The sequence below is a fragment of the Pipistrellus kuhlii genome, unplaced genomic scaffold (genome assembly GCF_014108245.1).
Source record: "Pipistrellus kuhlii isolate mPipKuh1 unplaced genomic scaffold, mPipKuh1.p scaffold_m20_p_9, whole genome shotgun sequence".
NCBI lineage: Eukaryota > Metazoa > Chordata > Mammalia > Chiroptera > Vespertilionidae > Pipistrellus > Pipistrellus kuhlii.
The window spans coordinates 26325141-26344725 of NW_023425595.1; the positions used below are offsets into that span (position 1 = coordinate 26325141).

Consider the following 19585-nt stretch of genomic DNA (forward strand, 5'->3'; position numbering starts at 1 on the left):
CCAGCATGAGCCATTTCTACAGGACTCTGGTTTTTTGTTTTGTTTTTTTAATTAGAGAACTAGAGGCCTCGTGCACGGATTCATGTGTCAGTAGGATCCTTCAGCCTGGCCTGCACCCTCTTAAAATCTGGGTCTTCTTGGAAGATGTCAGACTGCTGGTTTTGACCTGATCCCCACAGGCTGCTGGTAGCCTCTGGCACCCAATGGTCAACTGAGTGGCACAGAGCTCCCACTATGGAAGCACACTGAGCACCAGGGGCAGCTCCTGCATTGAGCGATTGTTCCCTGATGGTCAGTATGCGTCATAAGAACTAGCTGGTCACCTGGCCACTTAGGCTTCTGCATTTCTAATAAGCACTCATCTTATGCTGATGCAACTGGTGCATGGACCACACTTTCAGCCCAAGTTACAGGGTATGTGCATTGTTAATTTTATCATGTATGCCAAACTGCATTTCAAAGTGATTGTACCAATTTCACTTTCACCAGCAGGTCACATGAGTACTTATTTCTCTTACATTCTCTCTAATATTCAAAACTTATCTAATATGATAATTTAATATAATTTGTCAATCTGTTAAGGTGAGATACGGTATCTGTATTTTAAAAATCTATTTCCTAGTTTTTAACAAGTTTAAGCATCTATTCATATATTTATATATTCTCTTTAGTTAATTGCTTGCTCATATTTTTGCTCCATTTTTCCTTTTGGGAATTTTTACCCCTCTGTTTTATTTGTTTATATGACATTTTTATACATTTTGGATATCAATCCTTGGTTAACTGTCTTACAAATATTTCCCTCCAGGTCTAAAGAACAAATTCCCACTTGGTAGAGCTGAACTCAGGAGTGCCCTCTAGTGGTCAGTGTGCTCTCACAGGGGGAGTGCTGCTCAGCCAGAAGCCAGGCTGAAGGCTGGTGAGTACAGCGTTGGTGGTGGGAGACTCTCAGTGCTAAGGATGTCTGATTGCCGGCTTAGGCCCACTCCACATGGGGAGCGGGCCCAAGCCATCAGTTGGGCATCCCCTGACAGCTCCTAGACTGAGAAAGGGTGCAGGCTGGGCTGAAGGACCCCTCCAAGTGCATGAATTTCATGCACCTGGCCTCTAGATGTTTATAAGAAAGATTACATGGGGACTAACTCTTTGCTGGACTGTGACTGTAAAACCTTTGTGGGTCAATTTTTGTGCTCCCTTCCAATGTATTTGTTTATAACCAAGGGGTCGAGAGTCTTAAGTTTGAGGGTACTGGGGGCAACAGTCCCTAAAACCCAGCTTTCCATTTTTACCATCCTATCAGCCTATGCAGATCCCTGTACCACTGATGGTGAAGACAGACATTATGAATAGAAAACCACTGTGCAGGAGCCCAGTTAGGCAAGCTGAGTTTCTTGCTTCAGTGCAGCTTCAGTTCCTGTTAGCTTACATTAGAGAGAGAGAGAGAGAGAGAGCACTGATACTGGTTGGGGAGAAACCAAGTATTGCTAAATAGGAGGATAGGGTTCATGGATTTGAGCTCTGGCCTGGAAGGGGAGGAACCATATTCTGGAAGGAAACTCACCTGATCCTGTGCACCCATTATGTGGCCTGAACCAATTAAAGCCCTTTCTGGTGCCTTCTCTCATTTAATCCTCACAACTAATCCCTTCAGCAAGTCTTGTTTACATTTGACACATGGAGAAATTGAGCCCTGGTGACTTTGAAACCTGTCCAAGCTCATGTAACAAATAGGCAGTGGATCTGGGATTAGAGACCTGGAGTCTGGCTGCACCTCTGGTTGATAATCTCTAAATGGGTCACCTGGACCCTGTGCCCTTTCAGAGTGGAGAGCCTGCTCTGCATTCTTCTTTGTTGCATCCATCCCTCCACAGTTACACATTAGAGGATCAGCCGTAAGGTCACACAATCCACGTTGCTTTTTCCTTGAACCTTATTTTTAAACTTGGCGCCTCCTCCCTAACCCCCACCTCCATCAAGAATGTGAAAATGAGTACCGCTCTACTCCGTCTAGCCCTGTGGTGGTTTGAGAGATGCTAGGGGAGCTGGAATTCCAAGGCTTCTCCTGGGAGCGTGCAGAACAGAAAGGAGAACTAGGCCTTTCTCATTAGTGGTACTCAAGGCCATTGCCTGTACAGCCAGCCAGCTAGAGGAAAGATCAGACCCTTTATCTTGTGAGCTGGTTATACTTCCAGAGAAGAGAGAGGCAAGTTTTTATTCCCTCATAGGTAGAGATTTCTATACCTTGTTTCCCATCTCCCCTCTCCCCCAAATAGCATGTGTTCTTTCCTTTCAAATCTATGGACACATACTATCCTTTTCTACTCTCCCCAGCTCACACCTATTGTTCTCCCTTCTAGCCATGGGGAAAGAGAAACCTTCTGGGATCCCTAGTTGGTGTCTGCTTTCACAGCATCTTTTAGGGGTTTAGCACTGGTCGAAGGGCCCCTGGCTGATGGTCATAAAGTGCCCCCTCTTTTGTGGGACCAGTGCTTTGAATCCAGAAGACATCACTTGAGGGAGCCACAAGGTGGGCATGCAGCAGGCTGCCTCCCTGAGTCTTCAGGCCAGGGACATGCATGCTACAGATTGAGAAGAGGAAAGAAATATGTGTTTTCAAAAGTCTTTGTCTAAAGGAATTCTATTTAGGTGCGGAGAAGACATGAGTTCCTCAGAAAGGGGTAATATGAATATCTGGTTAATAACAAACAAAATAGTGTCAACCATAGGAGTCCAGCTGTGTGCCTTTGCTGCCGGACACAGGCCTCCCTAACACCAATCACAAGAAGCATGCGTGGGGGCTGTGCATTTCAGAGAGCTTATCTGTCTCCTCCTTCTCCAGGGATGATTCTGTGCGGGTGTCCCTAGGCACTGAGATGAGCCTGGTCCCCTATGGAGACAACGGGTGATATAGGACACCACGTGGTCCTGGGAGTACACAGACTTTTTAAAAAATCTAGGTCAGGGCAAAAAACATCTAATAAATATATATATATTACTGTTTTTTTACAGAGAGGAAGGGAGAGAGATAGAGAGCTAGAAATATCGATGAGAGAGAAACATCGACCAGCTGCCTCCCGCACACTCCCTACTGGGGATGTGCCCGCAACCAATGTACATGCCTTTGTTGGGATCGAACCTGGGACCCTTCGGTCCGCAGAGGGACGCTCTATCCACTGAGCCAAACCTGTTTCAGCAGGGCAAAAATTTTTGAGGGGGATGGTGTTAGTGGTCCAAAATCTTGTGCTCCGTTGACAGTTGCCAAGCTTGGAGACATCCAGGAGGTCAGCGGACAGGGTAGAGGTCAAAGTGAGGTCAAGGAAGTAGTGGGCCTGTACAGGGCCTGACCCAGGGCAAAACAGGGCAGGCGATCCCACGCATGCTTTCTTGGCCTCTCTGCGTCTTTGGCAACAGAAAAACAGTCCAGGAATGACTGGTGGGGCCAGCGCGAGGAGCCCCAAGGCAAGGGCCAGGGAGGGACTCTGTGCTTCGGGAACCCCCAAAGACTGGAAGTTCTCTAGAGCATGAGCAAGAGGTGGAATTTACCTAGAGGTGGAATCTACCCGACCGAGGAAGGGTTGGGACTGGCAGTGTGTCCTCTCCAGCAGCTTTGGGTCTGGGGACCAGCCAGGTGAGGGTGGTTGCTCACCCTCACGCCTGGGGGGCGGAAGCCAGGCGCTGCTGGCAGGTGGGGCCCGGGGGCTGGACTCCGCCCCTCCCGCGCCCTCAGCCTCGGTCCCGCCGCCCAGCAACCAGCCCCGCCGCTCCGGAGCCGGAGCGCGATTGGTGGCGGCGCTTGTCGCTCGGAGGGGGCCGGGCGCTCTGCTCCGCGGCTCTCGCTGCCGCCGCCGCTGCCTTCCCTCCAGCAGAGCGGGCCGGGGGAACCGCCACGGCAGCAGGAGGCAGCCGGGCGCTGGCGATGGGAAGCTGCACGGCCGCGCACCCGGGCGGTGGCAAAGTTTCCCAGGCGCGCGTCTTGGGGCTCGCAGCCGCTGGCCGCCCGTGACCGCTCGGAGAAGGGTTCGGAGATTTTTAATTTGGGGGAAAATCCACCTCAGTTCCTTTGTCAGGCTCTCTTTCTCCGGGCGGCCGACGGCGGGAGCGCCAAACTTGGGCACCGCGGCTCCCCAGCCAGCAGACAGACAGACAGACAGACAGAGCTTTGCAGAATCTCCGGACTCAGGTGCTCGGGCGCCTCGCTGCCCGGGGCGGGCCAGGGGGTGTGAGCGCGGGGCAGTCCGGGGAGCGCACGGCGAGGAGGGGGCCCGGGAGCTCTCTATGGAGGAGGGAGCCCAGCATGGTGTGCACCAGGAAGACCAAAACTTTGGTGTCCACTTGCGTGATCCTGAGCGGCATGACCAACATTATCTGCCTGCTCTACGTGGGCTGGGTCACCAACTACATCGCCAGCGTGTATGTGCGGGGGCAGGAGCCGGCGCCCGACAAGAAGCTGGAGGAAGACAAAGGGGACACCCTGAAGATTATTGAGCGGCTGGACCACCTGGAGAATGTCATCAAGCAGCACATCCAAGGTACGGGAGCCCCGGGAGCCCCCAGGAAACTTGGGCCGCCTGCCCGTGAGGCCCGGGAGTGCCCGGCGCAGCGCGGGGTGCGTGGGTGCTGGCTCGCAGCGAAGGAGCGACCCCGGGGCCCAGGCTGCGGATGCCGGGGGGCTGCGTGTACACACTCTCACCCGAGTGCGGGACCCTCGCGTCTGCGGCGGCCGTGCGCGCGTCCCCAGGACACACGTGTGTGCTGCTCGCCGGCAGGGTGGGGGCGCGCTGCACACGTGTCCACATGTGCACAGGGCTCTCGGGATCCCATAGAGGTCCGACTTCAGTGTGTGTACGTGTGCATGATTGTGTGACCAAGGGAGTTCCTTTGGCTACTGGAAGGGGCCACGGTGAGATGCATTTAGAACCCACAAGCTGCGGGACCAGCGGAAGCTGGGAAGGTTGCATAGCTCCAGCCCCAGCACCAGCCCCAGCCCCGCGGTGCACGGTCTGTAGGGGAAACGCAGGGAGATCCGTGGTTGGGGTGCTGCTTGCCCTCATCACTATCACCACCACCACAGCCGTTGGCTCCAAGGACCCTCTCCAGGAGCAGGTGTGGACCCGGGGAAAGGTTGGCGCCTGGAGCTCTGTGTATTGCGGTGGCGCCTCCTCTAAGGATCCGGAGAGCCCGCCCTGCCCTGGGCTGCGCCTTCCTCACGGAGCCGCTGGCAGCTGGGTGAAGGCCCTTCCCCTGGGTAGCTCCACTCCTGGGCCCAGGGAGTGGCTGGGTGGAGCAGACAGAGCCGCCTGGGTGGATCTGGAATCTAAGGCAGTGCTGGGAGGTTTCACTCCCGGCCTGGGCTGGGGCCAAGGGGAGGGTGGGGAGCTGGGCAGGCGCTCCATCCAAGTGCCCTGGTCCAGCGAGCTGTCAGAGGCAGGGAGTGTAGAGCGCCAGGCACCCGTCTGCACGCAGGCTGTGCACACACAGGCAGGTCTCTCACGTTCCGTTTACACTTAATCTTTTCCTCGTCACTCACACCCCCTGCTTTCTGCCAGGCCTGTGAGCTGCTGAAGGGCAGGCTCAGCTGAGCCTAGTTCACCTGTAAATCTGGCAGGCCCACCTGGCTTTGGTTCCAGCACCCCCTTGTACCCCGCAGAAGCACTCTCTTTTGTTTACATGGAGCGTCTAGATCCAACTCTTGCACCTGCTGCTCCTGCCGGGGTGGAGACAGCGGCTCTGTCCACATTTGGGTGTTTCCTCACTGCGTCCAGAGTCCAGAATAGTTCCTTCCCCAGGGACTTCCAGGTGCGTGCAGGCGAGGTGTGCATAGCCACGGGTGCTTCCTGACAGAAGACCTCAAAGCAGGTTCTTGGCGCTGACACTTCCCCAGAAAAGGAGACAGTTGGCAGCTTCTCCTTCACACCTGCCTCTGCCTCTCAACCTGGCACTGGGCTCGGCAGGCAGACCCATTTATCTTCCGGATGGTGCCTGTTGCTGCTCCTTTTGACTTGTCCTCCCCCCCTCCCCCGATTTGGATTGACAATTCATCAGCAATGGAAGTACAATGTTTGCCCCAGGGTGACTCAGAATGTTCCCAGGGAGACATGGCCATTCCTTACTTTGACATTTTCAGTTTGTCCACAGATTTTGAGAGATTTCTAATTCACAGATTTTCTCTCTCTCTCTCTCTCTCTCTCTCTCTCTCTCTCTCTCTCCCTCCCTCCTCTGTGTGTGTGTGTGTGTGTGTGTGTGTATATTCATTCCCAGAAAATGATTCTCTTATGTTTCCCAATCTGGTCAGAGAGGAGGTGAGCAAAATACTACTTTGAAGAGCAGTAAGGAGACACTCTTAACCCATGATCTCATCACGAAGTGGGGCCCTGCCATGCGGAATGTGGAAATGTGGACCATGTCACATGGTTTATAAGGTTCTGCACGAAAAGGAGTGCAATGTTGAAGTTGAAAGCAGCCTTTGTGATTTTTTTTTTCCTCCCAGGAAACCTTATAACTATGCATTGTTTGGGACTTTCAATTTTATACCTGAAAACACTAGAAAGGATGGAAAAAGAAGAGGGAGCAGGATCCTTAAAACCTGTGTTAGTGTAGTTCTGTTGAATGTGTGCGCTGCCTGTGTTATGACTCCTGTGGATATTCAGAAATGACCAGGTTCTCAGGACAGAAAGCCACAACCCAGAACGGGAGGGGAGGGATTGGTGGCAGGGGAAGGCTGGACAGGAGGCAGATGGAGGGCAGAGGTCACATGGACGGTTGTGCCAATGACAAGTGACAGCTTCCTGTGGTGCTGGAGCCATCCCTGAGCTGGGGTTTAGGGAAGTTAAAAGGAAATTTAGGGATTTACCATATTTAGGGATTTACCTACAAAATTTGTGACTGGCCGAGTGCATTGCCCTGAAGGCAGAGGATGGGAAAGGACAGGATTAGACTCTTGTACTTGATGAAATGGGCCTTTATGTACATTCCGCCGTCAGGTCTCCCGTAGTCTGTGGAGACTTTTGAGCAATCCAGTTTACTCTGCTGAGCTGAGTAAATAAAGGATAATAGTCGTAATAGCTAAAAATTACCCAGCATCTATTACATGCCAGACACTACTCGAAGGGCATTACATATATTTACTAATTTAATCCTCACACCCCTTTGAGGTAGGTAATATTAACTCCGTTTACAGAAGGGGAGGTTATATGACTTGTGTAGGGTCAAGGACAAAGCCTTGGCCTTACCTCAGATGTTCCAGGAACGACACTGGGAGGCAACTTGGATACAGAAGTGAATCAAGATACTTCTGGTCCCTGTCACAGCAGACTTGTTTTCAAAGGACAATAGAATTCCTTGTATTAAACAAAGTCAGGGTTTGTTAGTTAGTTAATGGAACAGTTGCTTAAAAAGGGGAATAAAATATTACCTACATGCATAAAACATTTTATTTTACTATTATTCACTGATGTGTAGCAGTGCAGGGATTTAAAGCCAGCTAATGTGACTTCAGAGTCTGTGTTCTTAACTATATACTCTACAGTCTCCTGAGAGGGCCAGTGGATCAAAGCGGGAACAGTGCTCCTCTGGATGGGGGATTTGATATCAGAGTGAGATACCTCAGAGGGTGGCCCCGTGACGGCCTCATAGCCTTCCAACGTGGAGACTTCCTAAATAAACTCAGGGAGCTCTGGGTTTTGTTTTGTTTCATGCGGAGAGGGAGAGGTTACATTCACTTAAAAAGTGTTTGAGGAACAGCCAGGACATTTCCTGGCATTCACAGCGAGCAGGTATTGGATGGATGGGTGGATGAATGAATGAGTACACAGTGCGGTCACCCAGTGCGCTGCTTAGTCATTAATGAAACATTTCCATTCGCAAATGAATATGTTTTGCTCTGGAGTCTTGCTTAGGCTCCTCTTTGCTTTGGAAGAAAAGTTGTCCCGGAAGCTGCAAATGTCACAGAATGTTCTGCAGGATGTTCCATAGGACTTGCAATTAGAAGAGACTTTGGAGCATCACCCTAGAGGTCTGTTCTAGTCATGACTGAAGAGTTTATTTTCCACTTGAGGGTGGCAGTGATATTTCATTTTAATTTGTTTTCTGATTGAATGATTTAATTAGATGGTATTTCGGAATCTCTTGGGGATGTACATTGCAATCTTGAGATATTTTTTTTTTTTTTTTGAGCCAAATAGATGGCAGACGAAAGGGTGGATAACTCCAGATTTTTAAAAAAAAAATAGCATCTTGATGGGTTGGGAACACAAAATAACTGTTAGAACAGATCTGGTCTAAAGAGGAAAAAGATCAGGTTGCTTGAGGTGGAGAAAGTAGAGGAGTGCTGAAGTAGGTCTATGTGTTGAAGAGCTTAGGGAACGTTAATGTTAATTCACGTCTTAATTTGGAAGTCCAAAAGAGACAACAACAGCATTTCCCTTTTCTTGATTGGTATCTTTTTGAGTCTGAAAAAGAATGTGCCGATATGAAAGAAAATATTAAAAAAATGTATGAAAGTGCTTCTAATTTATTCACCCTACCCTCAGACAGCCATTTTGCTTTGTGAGCATTCCCTTCCAGCTTGCCCTTCTGTCTCCATCTGTCTCTGAAAGCAAAGGTGTAGTTGTGGTTTACATGTAATTTCCTATTCTGCTTTTTTTTTTTTTTTTTTTTCAATTTGCTTTTTGTTAGAAGCATTTTTTTCATGTTTGCTACATGGTTTATTGATTCAGTCTTTCTCTACTGGAGACTTAAATGTGCCAGGAATGACACTGGGGAGGCAAGTTTGGATACAGAAGTGAATCGAGACACTTCTGGTCCCTGTCATAGCAGACTTGTTTTTAAAGGACAATAGAATTTCTCATATTAAACAGAGTCAGGGTTTTTTAGTCCGTTAATAGAACAATTGGTGAAAGAGGAGAATAAAACAAGATATTACCTACATGTATTAAATATTTTATGTTACTGATCTTCAAAAGGTACATTCATTTACCAGCCTTCGGATGTAAGGCCGAGTGAGGCCTTGTCTTCGGCCAGCGTGTGCTTTCTGATCCTCTTCCTTGCATAAATCACACCCATAATGTGCTGTTTACAGAGTCTGAATTTTTATTGTTTTTGGTAAAATTCATTGAGAGCTTAAAGATGCTTATAAAGCAATCTCAGTGTAGGAGCTTACATTTTTATGATTCTGAGTGATCTTTTGCAAGTCATTTTGCACACAAGTAATTTGACTGCTATGTAAGTGACTAGCTTTATACAGTCTTTCCAAAGCATTTAAATTAATTTTCTTAGAAATAACAACTCTCATCTTTTTAGTAGTCATATTCCATAGGTTCATATCGCATGTAATTAAATTACATTGTTATACATTTGGGAACAGATCCGTTGGGCTGTTGGTAAACATACGACTCAATTGCTAGCAGGAGATTAGAGTGGGGGCAGGAGAAAAAGCTGACACAGAGGGACAAAGGCATCCTGCAGTTTGTTTCTTAGATGGAATGAAAGCATGTTGAATCAGGAGAGATGATTCAGTGCAGGATTTTTAAAGAGAACTTTTATAGTATTTTTAATGACTGCATAGTATTCCATCATTAATAGAGCATCATTGATTTAACCATTTCCCTGTTTGTGAACTTCCCATTTTCTGTTACAAATAATGCAGAAATAAAGATCTTCACCTCACTGTTTTCTTCATTTGACTTAAGTAAGCGGGATTACCATTGACTCAAAGATATGCTACATGGTTTATTGATTCAGTCTTTCTCTACTGAAGACTTAAACATTTTAGTGAAAGATTGTTTTTCAAAAGGAAAGCCTCTCTACATGGCCACCAGCAATGTATGATTGTACCGGTTTCATGGAGACTGGCCAGCACTGGGTGTTATCATTCAACATATTCTGGAGAAAATACAATCCCTGTCAAATATTCCATTCTTTTGATTTCCATTCCTCTGAAGACTATAGAACATAATATCCTCCCTCTATACCTATGTTTGATTATACCTGGCATTGGTGTCCTTTTTTGAATTTTCCTCTTGAGCTATCAGTATTTGTGATTTAAGTGTTAGATAGTTATATTCTATTTACACATAAATAAATAATACCTATATTCTATATTACACATGTGATTTTTGCTTTGCAGAGATGCCTTAGGGCAGTGGTTGGCAAACTGCGGCTCTTTGGCCCCTTGAGTGTGGCTCTTCCACAAAATACCACGTGTAGGCGCTCATGTACAGTGCGATTGAAACTTCGTGGCCCATGCGCAGAAGTCGGTTTTTGGTTCTCAATCAAAAGAAATTTCAGTCTTTGTGCTGTTGATATCTGGCTCTGTTGACTAATGAGTTTGCTGACCACTGCCTTAGGGCAATGGTTTTTCAAACTCTGTCCCCAGGAACCCCAGGCTTCTAGGAGGTTTGATCTGGTCCTAAGAAATGAAAGGGGCGAGTGAGGTCTCCTGGACCCCTCCCCCGCTCCTTCAACCAGTGCAGCTCCTCTGTCAGCTGTCTTATATTTGGTGTTCTGTAAAAGATTTCATTTTTAAAAAAGGCTCTGCTTTTAAAAAAAAATGTAGAAAATCACTGTTTTGGGAGAAAAGGGAAGATCAGACTCATTTTTGTGAGGGATGATAGTAGCAGAGAGGATTCAAGAAAGTAAACAAATCTAAAAGGAAATTGAATTCCTGGTGTTGTTCTTATAACATCTCTTCCCCCTCCTGCATACCATGATTAATAATGTATTACAATTGTATGACTAATTTCTAAATCCATTATCTTACTTCATTGAGTCAAGATCATCCTAACAATAGGAAATGGATTAACTGTTTTCTGTTACCTAAAAGTGTATTAGGCATATTATGTGCATATTAATGATATCAAGTCAGTAAAAGTAGGTTGCTCCTGGTGATTAAAACCATATGAGGTCTTTAAAAATCAGAAAATGTTCTAGGCCTGGAGATTGGGAGGTATTTTCCTATCTATAGTTTTTAGATGTTACCTAGAGTGGTCCTCCTTGTCTGATCTCTGACTTGGCAGGGTTGTGAAGAAGAGAATATGATGTTTGCTGGATGTTGGATGTTTGCTGGATATGAAGAGGATATGATGTTTACCGGATGCTTATTTGAAGAAAGGGTGTCATTTATTATTATTAATTAGCATTCTTTTTTAAAAATATATTTTTATTGATTTCAAAGAGGAAAGGAGAAGAAGAGAGAGATAAAGACATAAATAATGAGAGTGAATCATTGATTGGCTGCCTCCTGCATCCCTTCCTCTCCCCCCCATGAGGGATTGAGCCTGCAACCTGGACATGTGCCCTTGGCTGGAATCAAACCTGGGACCCTTACATCTGCAGGCCAATGCTTTATCCACTGAGCCAAACCAGCTAGGGCAAAAGGGTGTGTGTCATTTAAACAGTAAGGCTGTTTGTCCTTCAGAATGAACTATGGCTTGTGAAATTGTATTAGTAACAGTGATTGATATTTTTGAGAGCGTTCAATAGCAGGATGTAGAGTTGAGTCCAATTACCTTTATTAATAGCTCAGGACCACATCTTTATGGACTAGAAAGACCTTGCCAAAGAATACAACTTTTTCTCATGGCCAAAAAATTTTCATTTTTATCCAGAAGTGTGTAGGTTGTAAAATAAATGAGTTCCACATTCTTTCCCACTCACTTGACATAAATTGTTATTTGCCCTTCATAAGTAAGCTGATGTAGAATCTCAAGGAGAATTCAGAATGAAATGTCGGAGAGCCACAGTCTGGTTTTCTGCTTTTTGAGGGCCTCGAAGGTCAGCTTCAGTTGCTTGGGTTAGGCTGGTCTGTGTTTCCCCAAAGGTATTAATAGGATTCAGAGCCACATACAAGGTTACTGGAGGGTCTTCATTTCCATCCAGTAGGATTTCTGACATCACTTAACTTGAAAAGCTGAATGTGCTTTTGCCTTGATCTGAGGCTTGAAGGTCTTTGAACGATTGTTGCCTCTGGGACAGGTAGGCTACCTGTGGAGAAGCATATAGGAGGGTGGTCCATCTGGAGGTGCTACTGCACAGAAGTTCCTTTGAGAAAACTCTAAGCTGAATGTAAGTGATGAAGGTAGCCAAGATTCAACAAGGTAGGGTTTTTGGAGAAAAAGGATTAGGCATGAAGCTGGAGAGGTGGACGTTCAGATATGTTGAATGGGCACTGAGTCTGCTGGTGGATGATCCAGATTCAATGATTGGTGGGCTTCACTGCTTTTCTGGTCTTGAATGTCTCTCTAGGGCTAGAGGTGCTGCCTTGAATTTGTCAGAGATTTGATTATTTGCTGGCACCTACAATAGTCCTCTTACCAAATCTCACTCTGCCTTTGGGGTCAGAGCCAGCTCCATTCCCCAGGGCAGTACCTCAGCACAGGAGTTCTTGATGTTTTTTCCTTACACACACACACACACACACACACACACACACACACACACCTTCACATGCAGGGCACATTCCCCAGGTCAGGGTGTATGTACCAACACACTGCATGCATTCACTTTCACTCTATTTCTTTTTCTCTTACTTCAGAAAGCGTATTAGTATGCAAGAGAGTGTGATAACCTTGAAATCCCTTCAATTTATTAAACTTAATCATTCATAAGCTTTGGTACTGAAATTATTATTAATAACAAATTACTGAACAACTGTTCCATCATATAGTCTGCAGTGGCAGTGATTGGGAACAACTGCTATTCTGGAATCTTCTGTGTGGGTCTATGTACTCTTTGTCGACCCAGCTGAGGGTAGCCCATAGCAGCATTAAGCATAAGGATTCCTGCTTATGTGAACACTGATGCTATGGTAGTTTTTCTGGCTAAATGATTATGGATTAAAATATGTTGGGAGAACAGACCATCCCGGTGGCTATGCAGTTCTGATATGTAGTCCTTTTTCACTGCCTGATGTTTAATTTCAGTTCTGTGAATCAGGTTGCTGAAAGCCCTAAATATCCAGCCCCAATGAGACAGTGACAAGCTCCCTGTATGATGCCACGGCTCAAATGGTATTCGAACCAGCCAGCATGCTTCGCTGAGCTATGTCTCGTTATCACTGTCCTTTAAGAGCTCATAAACGTACAGGGTTTGGAAAGATCCAGGGCAGTGGCATCTGCACCCATCTCCTCGGGAAAGATGAGAACAATGGGAAATGATAACTTGAAGAAGTCATGAATGAGTTCATTGCACCGGTGTCCAGAGTCTATATCTCAGAGTGAGCACCCTATTTAAGATTGTTGGGTGCTGCATTTGAACAAACTCTGGTCCCTCATTTGGCTTCACCAGTCCGACCTGCCCATCTTTGTCCTCTGGGGACTTAGAGTTAAAGGCCATTGAGATCCCAGAGGAGCAGGAAGGTAGTAATTCAGGGACTTGGGCAGGACAGCATCTGAAACTTGGGTTAGTAAGTGTCATGCTAGTGGCATCTGGGGACCTAGGGGAACAGCACCAACATTGCTCGAGCCAATGACTTATGAGAATAAGGACTCTCAGGAGAGATGTGAAGCCACAGAAGTGACAAATGAGAATTCTAACCAACCTCTTGATTTCTTTGAAGAATAACAGGCCTATAAACAATTGAAGATTGATTATATTAGACAAGAATGGAGGAAGAACTATCACTGAGGGTCAGGGACTGGGCTAGGTACTGTCCATGCATATTGCTTTTTATCTTCAGAGCATGGTGAAGGAGAGTTTTAGGGGTGAGAGCATAAAGATGTAGAGACTTAGAGAACTTTCCCAAGGTCACTCAGAACTGATAGGTAGTACTTGCTTGTCTCCTACTCTCACTGCAGTACAAGCAAGGTAACTGTCTCCAACATCCGTGCTCTCTACCGAATAGAAACATATCAACATGACACTCTCACAGAGAGAGGACCAGAAGATCATTGTGCCAGAGACGGTGTGAGAGTCGAAGCTCAGAGGCCTTGGTTCAGGTGGGAGAGGAAGCCAGGCAGATGTCTTGGTCTGTCCTTGTGTAAGCAAGGAACCTAGAGGTCAGATTCCTATAATTGAGGTCAGGTCGGGATGCTGGAGTGAGAAGACCATGCTTTGGAGGGGCAGTCATGAGGGCTTGAAGAGAGAGCCTTTTCTCCTGGCTCATTGTGGATCCACTGGGTGTTGTGGGGCACACAGAAACTTGACCTTGTAGAAAGAGTGGAGTGGACCAAATGCAGACTCAAGCTCATTCAGTGGCTTTGGAGCACCTCCAGTGTGCCAATCACTGTGCTGAGTGCTCTCCTGTGCACTGGCACAAGTGACATTGACCAACTAGTCCTGTTTGGCCAGGACACTCAGTGTTTTAAAACTAGAAGTCCCGGGTCCAAGGAGGCCCCCCAGCCCTGGGCAGACCTGGATGATTGCTCATCCTCTTCTTCCCAGTGAGGGTGGTAGCTCCTAGCATCAGGGGAAAATCACCCTACAGATTGCACCACCCTGTGTCTTCTGCTCTCTGTTCTTGAATGTTGACTTTGTCTGAGAGTTAGAAAGAGGACAGTGAGAGACCCAGCAGCCCCTGACCTACCCTCTACCCCCCAGCCCATCCAGGCTGCATCCTCTCCCCTTTGTTGTTAGTTCCGCCTTGGCACTCTGTGATTTTTAGCTGTCTGAGCCTCTTAGGATTTGGAAAGGGAAAAGAAACAATTGCTGTAAATGGAAGTTCTAATAAAGTGATTTGGGCACAAAACATCAGCAGCTGTTTATTTGCCCCAAACAGTAGGAGTCTGGATTCATAACCTTGTGAGTTACACGCTAGGAAGTTAAAAGTAGGCAAAATTCTTGCTTGAGACCCGCAAACGTGACTTTATTCCTTTATTGAACTAATCTATCTTCCTGTATATGCTAGTGATGTTTTCCATTATCCACGTGGAAGATTCCTTTGGATCTTCTGTTACAGGTTATTTAGCTGGGCCTCGGCGGGGGTCCCAGAGCAGAGGGCTTTTCTGGTTTCTCTTTATTGCAGTCCCGATGCTTGGTGTTTATGTGGTTCCTGCCTCAAAGGATCTTGGGGAGTGGGACAGGCTTTGTCTAATTAATCATCTTATTTCCCTGACAGAGAGGGAGCCACGGAAGGATGGGAGTGGGAGACGCTTTAGACCTGCCTCTCTCTGCATGGCCTTGGAGGGAATCTTTTAATGTTTTGGTTTCTTTTGCTTCTAAATCTCAGTTTAATAATAAACCGAGCCTCTGATTTGTTTTATTTTCTAAAAGACTGTATGGAGGAAAATATAACATGCAGGAATTATGATGTGGACCCTCCAAGCCTATAATTGGGCCAGACTTTAAAGAAAAAATTGTTAGAATCTGGGGAGTTATGCTAGAAGGGGAAGCCAGTGGAAAGTAGATAGAAGATATTTTTATCAGTGTTTCAAAAATTGGAAAAAAATGAACCAGTGAGGAGAAATAGAAATAGGTCAGAACCTGTCTGGGAGATGGGAAGGGGAAGAGAATTAATATTTGTTGAGCTGAAATCGGTTTGGCTCAGTGGATAGAGCATCGGCCTGCGGACTGAAAGGTCCCGGGTTCGATTCCGGTCAAGGGCATGTACCTAGGTTGCGGGCACATCCCCAGTAGGGGATGTGCAGGAGGCAGCTGATCGATGTTTCTCTCTCATTGATGTTTCTGGCTCTCTATCCCTCTCCTTTCCTCTCTGTAAAAAAAAAAAAAAAATCAATAAAATATATTTAAAAAAATATTTGTTGAGCATCTGTTATGTGGTAAGTGCTTTACATGGGTTACGCAACCCTATGGAAGGTGTTGTCTCCCCCCGCCCCCCCTTACTCCCCCCTGCTCCCCATTTTATAGATGAGGAAATCCAGGCTCGGCACCTATCATTTACTGTCCCGGGTTATGCAGTGAGAGTAGGAGACAAAAATCTATTACCTCTACCATGCTCCTTAGTAAAGGAGCTAGGGCCCCTCTTGTTTTTCTGCTCCAGTGATGCCATCAAGGGAAAACAGGCTCACCCCTATGTCTTAGCAGAAACTTTTCAGGTGAGACTGGAAGAAGGATTCACGAGAGCAGCAAGGCCCTACATGGGTTACAAAGTGACTGCTTTGTGCCTCCTTTCCTGGAGACGCAGGAGAACAGCTGTGCCAGGAGCTGGCCAGGGCGAGCACCCTGGCAGGCTGAGAGCCTCCCAGCATGGCTCTCTGCAGCCAGCAGTGTTGTTGTTGTTTTTTCCAGGAGAGGACTTAGTGTGAACAAGACCATCTCTTCCACTCATTCATTTCACACTTTATTGGGGGCGGGGGGTCCTCCAGCACAGGACAGGGTCGGGCCTGGGGCAGTGGAGGGGTCTGGCACACACAAAGGAAGCAGCAGGCATGCCCAGGTCTGCCAGAGCTTCCCATTTAAATGAGGTGGGTTACTCAGGGTGCAGTGTGGGCCCTAAGCAATGTGGGCAGATGTAGGAAGTAGACCCCAAGGTTCATATTGTTTATTGGGGCCTGCGGGGCCTCTGGGATGATTGGGAGAAACTGCAGACATGCCTCCCAGTTTCTATTCTCCTCTGTTTGAGCCAGAGTTTGATGGTGGCCTGGGATGTATGTATTCCTGCCTTCTGCTAGTCACATGCTCCCATTCTTCCCCTCCTTCATTCAACCAGCACTTATTGAGCACCTAGGAAGTGGTGGGAATATGTCAGTGGAACAAACACAAAAATATGAAGGAGTTACAATGAAGTGAGGTGGTCAATAACTCAACTAGAAGCAAAGACTTGAAGAACGTTAGGTGGGAACTCTGGGGGAAGAGAGTTCCAGGTGGAGGGAACAGCCAGTGCAAAGGCCCTGAGGCAGGAATGCACCATGTGCCTTGTGTGACTGGGGAATAGTGATGTGGTCACTGGGGCCAGAGCACAGTCACTGTGGGGAACAGGCTGGGGGAGGGGCAGCTAGGGGCTGCTAGGGAGCAGGTTGTGCAAGCCTTGGAGACCACTTTGTGAGGAATGGGGAGCCACTGGAACCCTCTCTTAAAGGCATCAACTGGGCTGTTCTCTGGCAGCTTCCTGAATACCTCTCGTGGTCTTGACACTGTGCCAGGTATGGAGTGGTGATGACAAAATACGTGGGACAGTGGTCCTTTTCTTTAAAAGGCTCATCATAGGCTGGGAAGACAACCCAAGAAACGGTTGAGGCTCCTTTGTAAGCGAATGCAGTACAGGTTAAAGCTGAATTCTAGGAGTGGCTCCTCAGAATAGACTTCAGGGAGGGCTTGGGATTTATGACACATCTTTGAAGAACGAGGAGGATTTAGAGGAGTGTAGTCGGGAAGATTAGCGAGTGCAAGTTAGCTATTAAGTAAAACCAACAGTTCCCTTGAAGAGGCAAGCCTGGTTCTCTCGGTTAGTGTGCAGGCCCACAGAGATCGGATCAGCACTGCCATTTCCACGTCGGGCAAGTCACTTCATGATCCAGAGCCTCGGTTTCCCTAACTAGAAATGTAGACAGTTGCTCTGTAAACACTGTAGGATTGTTGTGCTGAGCAAAGGAGGTGACGTGCAGGAAAGCACCCTATCCTGCCCATCCCCTTTTCTTCAGTCTTCCTTTCCCCTCTTTCCTTCACTCCCACTACCTTCCCTTCTTGGAGCTTGAATAGAAAATATGGTCCGGAATACATTTCCTGGTTGTACCACCTGGCCTATCAGATGTAAAGCCATTCCAGCGCCATGAGCCACTGTGTGCCAGGACTTCCCCAGTCAAATCCCACCAGAGAGAGTCATTGGGGAGATTAGAGGGAGCCTGACTCAGGCTTCTCAGCTGAGACACGTTGGAGAGTCTGTCTGACCTGACTGCTCCTCTGAAATCCAGAGCCTGCGGGCCTGGGCACCGCCCCTGGCTGCAGACAAATACTTATTTCGTAAGACCACTTGGCATGGCAGTGGGCAGCGGCCCATATGAGGAATGTGGTGTTTGTGGAGAGCTTGGCCTTTGGGAGAGCCATGCCAGGTGTCTAGTTACCTGGCGGAGAGTCTGGTTTCTGAGGGAGAGCCTGCAGGAGGAGAGACCGCTGTTTTCCTCATCTCGGCCTCCCCAGAGAACTGGAGCCGCTCTGCCTGTCTTCCTGCCAGGGTGAATTTGATTTAGCTCAAAGCAATGTGACTTATAATTTCAACTGCAGGCAGGAAGGTGTGATTTAAGACAATTGTCAGGAAGATTCAATTTAATCTTTTTTCCTTCCCCCTCTACAAAATGTGCATTTTGTTGCATGATATAATTTCAGTACACACTCTTTACAACTCAGATAGATGTAGTTTCACATTGGGAAGGTACACTCTACATTTTTTTTTTGTACTTATCTATTTACAGTCTCTTTAGTGACAGCAGGGAACTAGGCTGGCTTTTGTTTTTTCACGAGTGAGAATCGTAGTAAATCATTCTGAAACTTCCCAGGCAATAAACCTTTTTTTTAAATTAGCAAAGTTTCTTGATTAATAAGTGATTTTGGTCACTTATTAATAGGGAGGTAATTGCCTTAATGTAACAATAAAATTATTATTTTATTTACTTAAAACTGTACAAGTGTGAATTTTGAATATTTTCAACAATAGCCAGTTGCTCTTACCAAAACAGGCATAAGTATTTTTTATTTAGTAATTACTTTAGAAGTACAGAGAATGTGCATTGATTTTTGTAACTAGAAAGCTAGATGTCTTATTTCACCCTGACTCATATTAGAAATGTAGAGTACTGTGTTGTGCAGCTCAATGCAATCCTCCCTCTCTCTCATATATTAGCAAAGAAGGGTGAGCTTTCTCATGTCGAATCTCAATTGTAAAGGTTTTAGCCTGAAGGACTGTTACTTAGAATCAGAGCATGCTAGAGCCATAAGTTTAACATCAGTTCGTCATCCTCAAACTGTTTGCTGCCCTGACCAGCGTAGAACATCGGCCAGTGCACCAAAAGGTCATGGGTTGAGTTCCCATCAAGGGACACATACCTGGTTGCAGGTGTACTCACAGCCCTGGTTGGAGTGTGGGCAGGAGGCAATCAATTGATGTGTCTCTCACATCAATGTTTCTCTCTCTCTCTCCCTCCCTCCTTCCTTCCTTCCACTCTGTCTCTAAAAAAAAAAAAAAAAAAAAAAAAAAATCAATGGGAAAAATGGCCTTTGGTGAGGATTAACAACAACAACAAACTTGTTTGCTGAGGAATCCACGGTTCAGCACAACTTGGTGACCACCCTGAGTGCCCTCCCTTGGGTCCTAGAGACTCTGTGATGGGTCTTTAGGAGGAACCCTGACTCAGGTTTAGAAAGTTTCCTTCTACATTCATTGCTTCCCTCAATCTCCTCAATGGGAAGGTACATTTTTAGTTGTATATTCTCAGATGAAGGCAGATGCTTAAGGGGCCACGGGATGGGTAGGTTTTCAGATGGGCAGGCTTCCTTACACGGGGTCACAGGGGATGAGGCTAAAGGGGGTCATCAGTCCCCTCTCTCTGTATGTCTGGGCCCCTGGGGCCTGCACCCTAGTATCTTCGAAGTTGGGGATCATCTTTAGGGTTGGGGAATCATCTTCAGGCTTGGGACATAGCACTGTTGAGCAGGACCTAACTTCGGATCCAAGCAGTGCGTGGGAGCTCCTGATGATGCT

General features: G+C 46.9%; 1 protein-coding gene across 5 annotated transcripts in view; it reads left to right on the plus strand.

The window, feature by feature from the left end:
• Positions 1–3774: 3774 nt before the first annotated feature.
• Positions 3775–19585, plus strand: part of GALNT18 (polypeptide N-acetylgalactosaminyltransferase 18) — a 283370-nt gene continuing 267559 nt past the window's right edge. The window contains exon 1 of one of the 5 annotated variants that reach the window (XM_045578125.1): positions 3775–4529. In XM_045578125.1, the coding sequence (XP_045434081.1) occupies positions 4295–4529 (235 nt within the window). In that variant the 5' untranslated portion in view covers positions 3775–4294. The remainder of the gene's footprint in view (positions 4530–19585) is intronic. The other 4 variants (XM_045578124.1, XM_036426687.2, XM_036426689.2 and 1 more) reach the window with 4 other exon arrangements.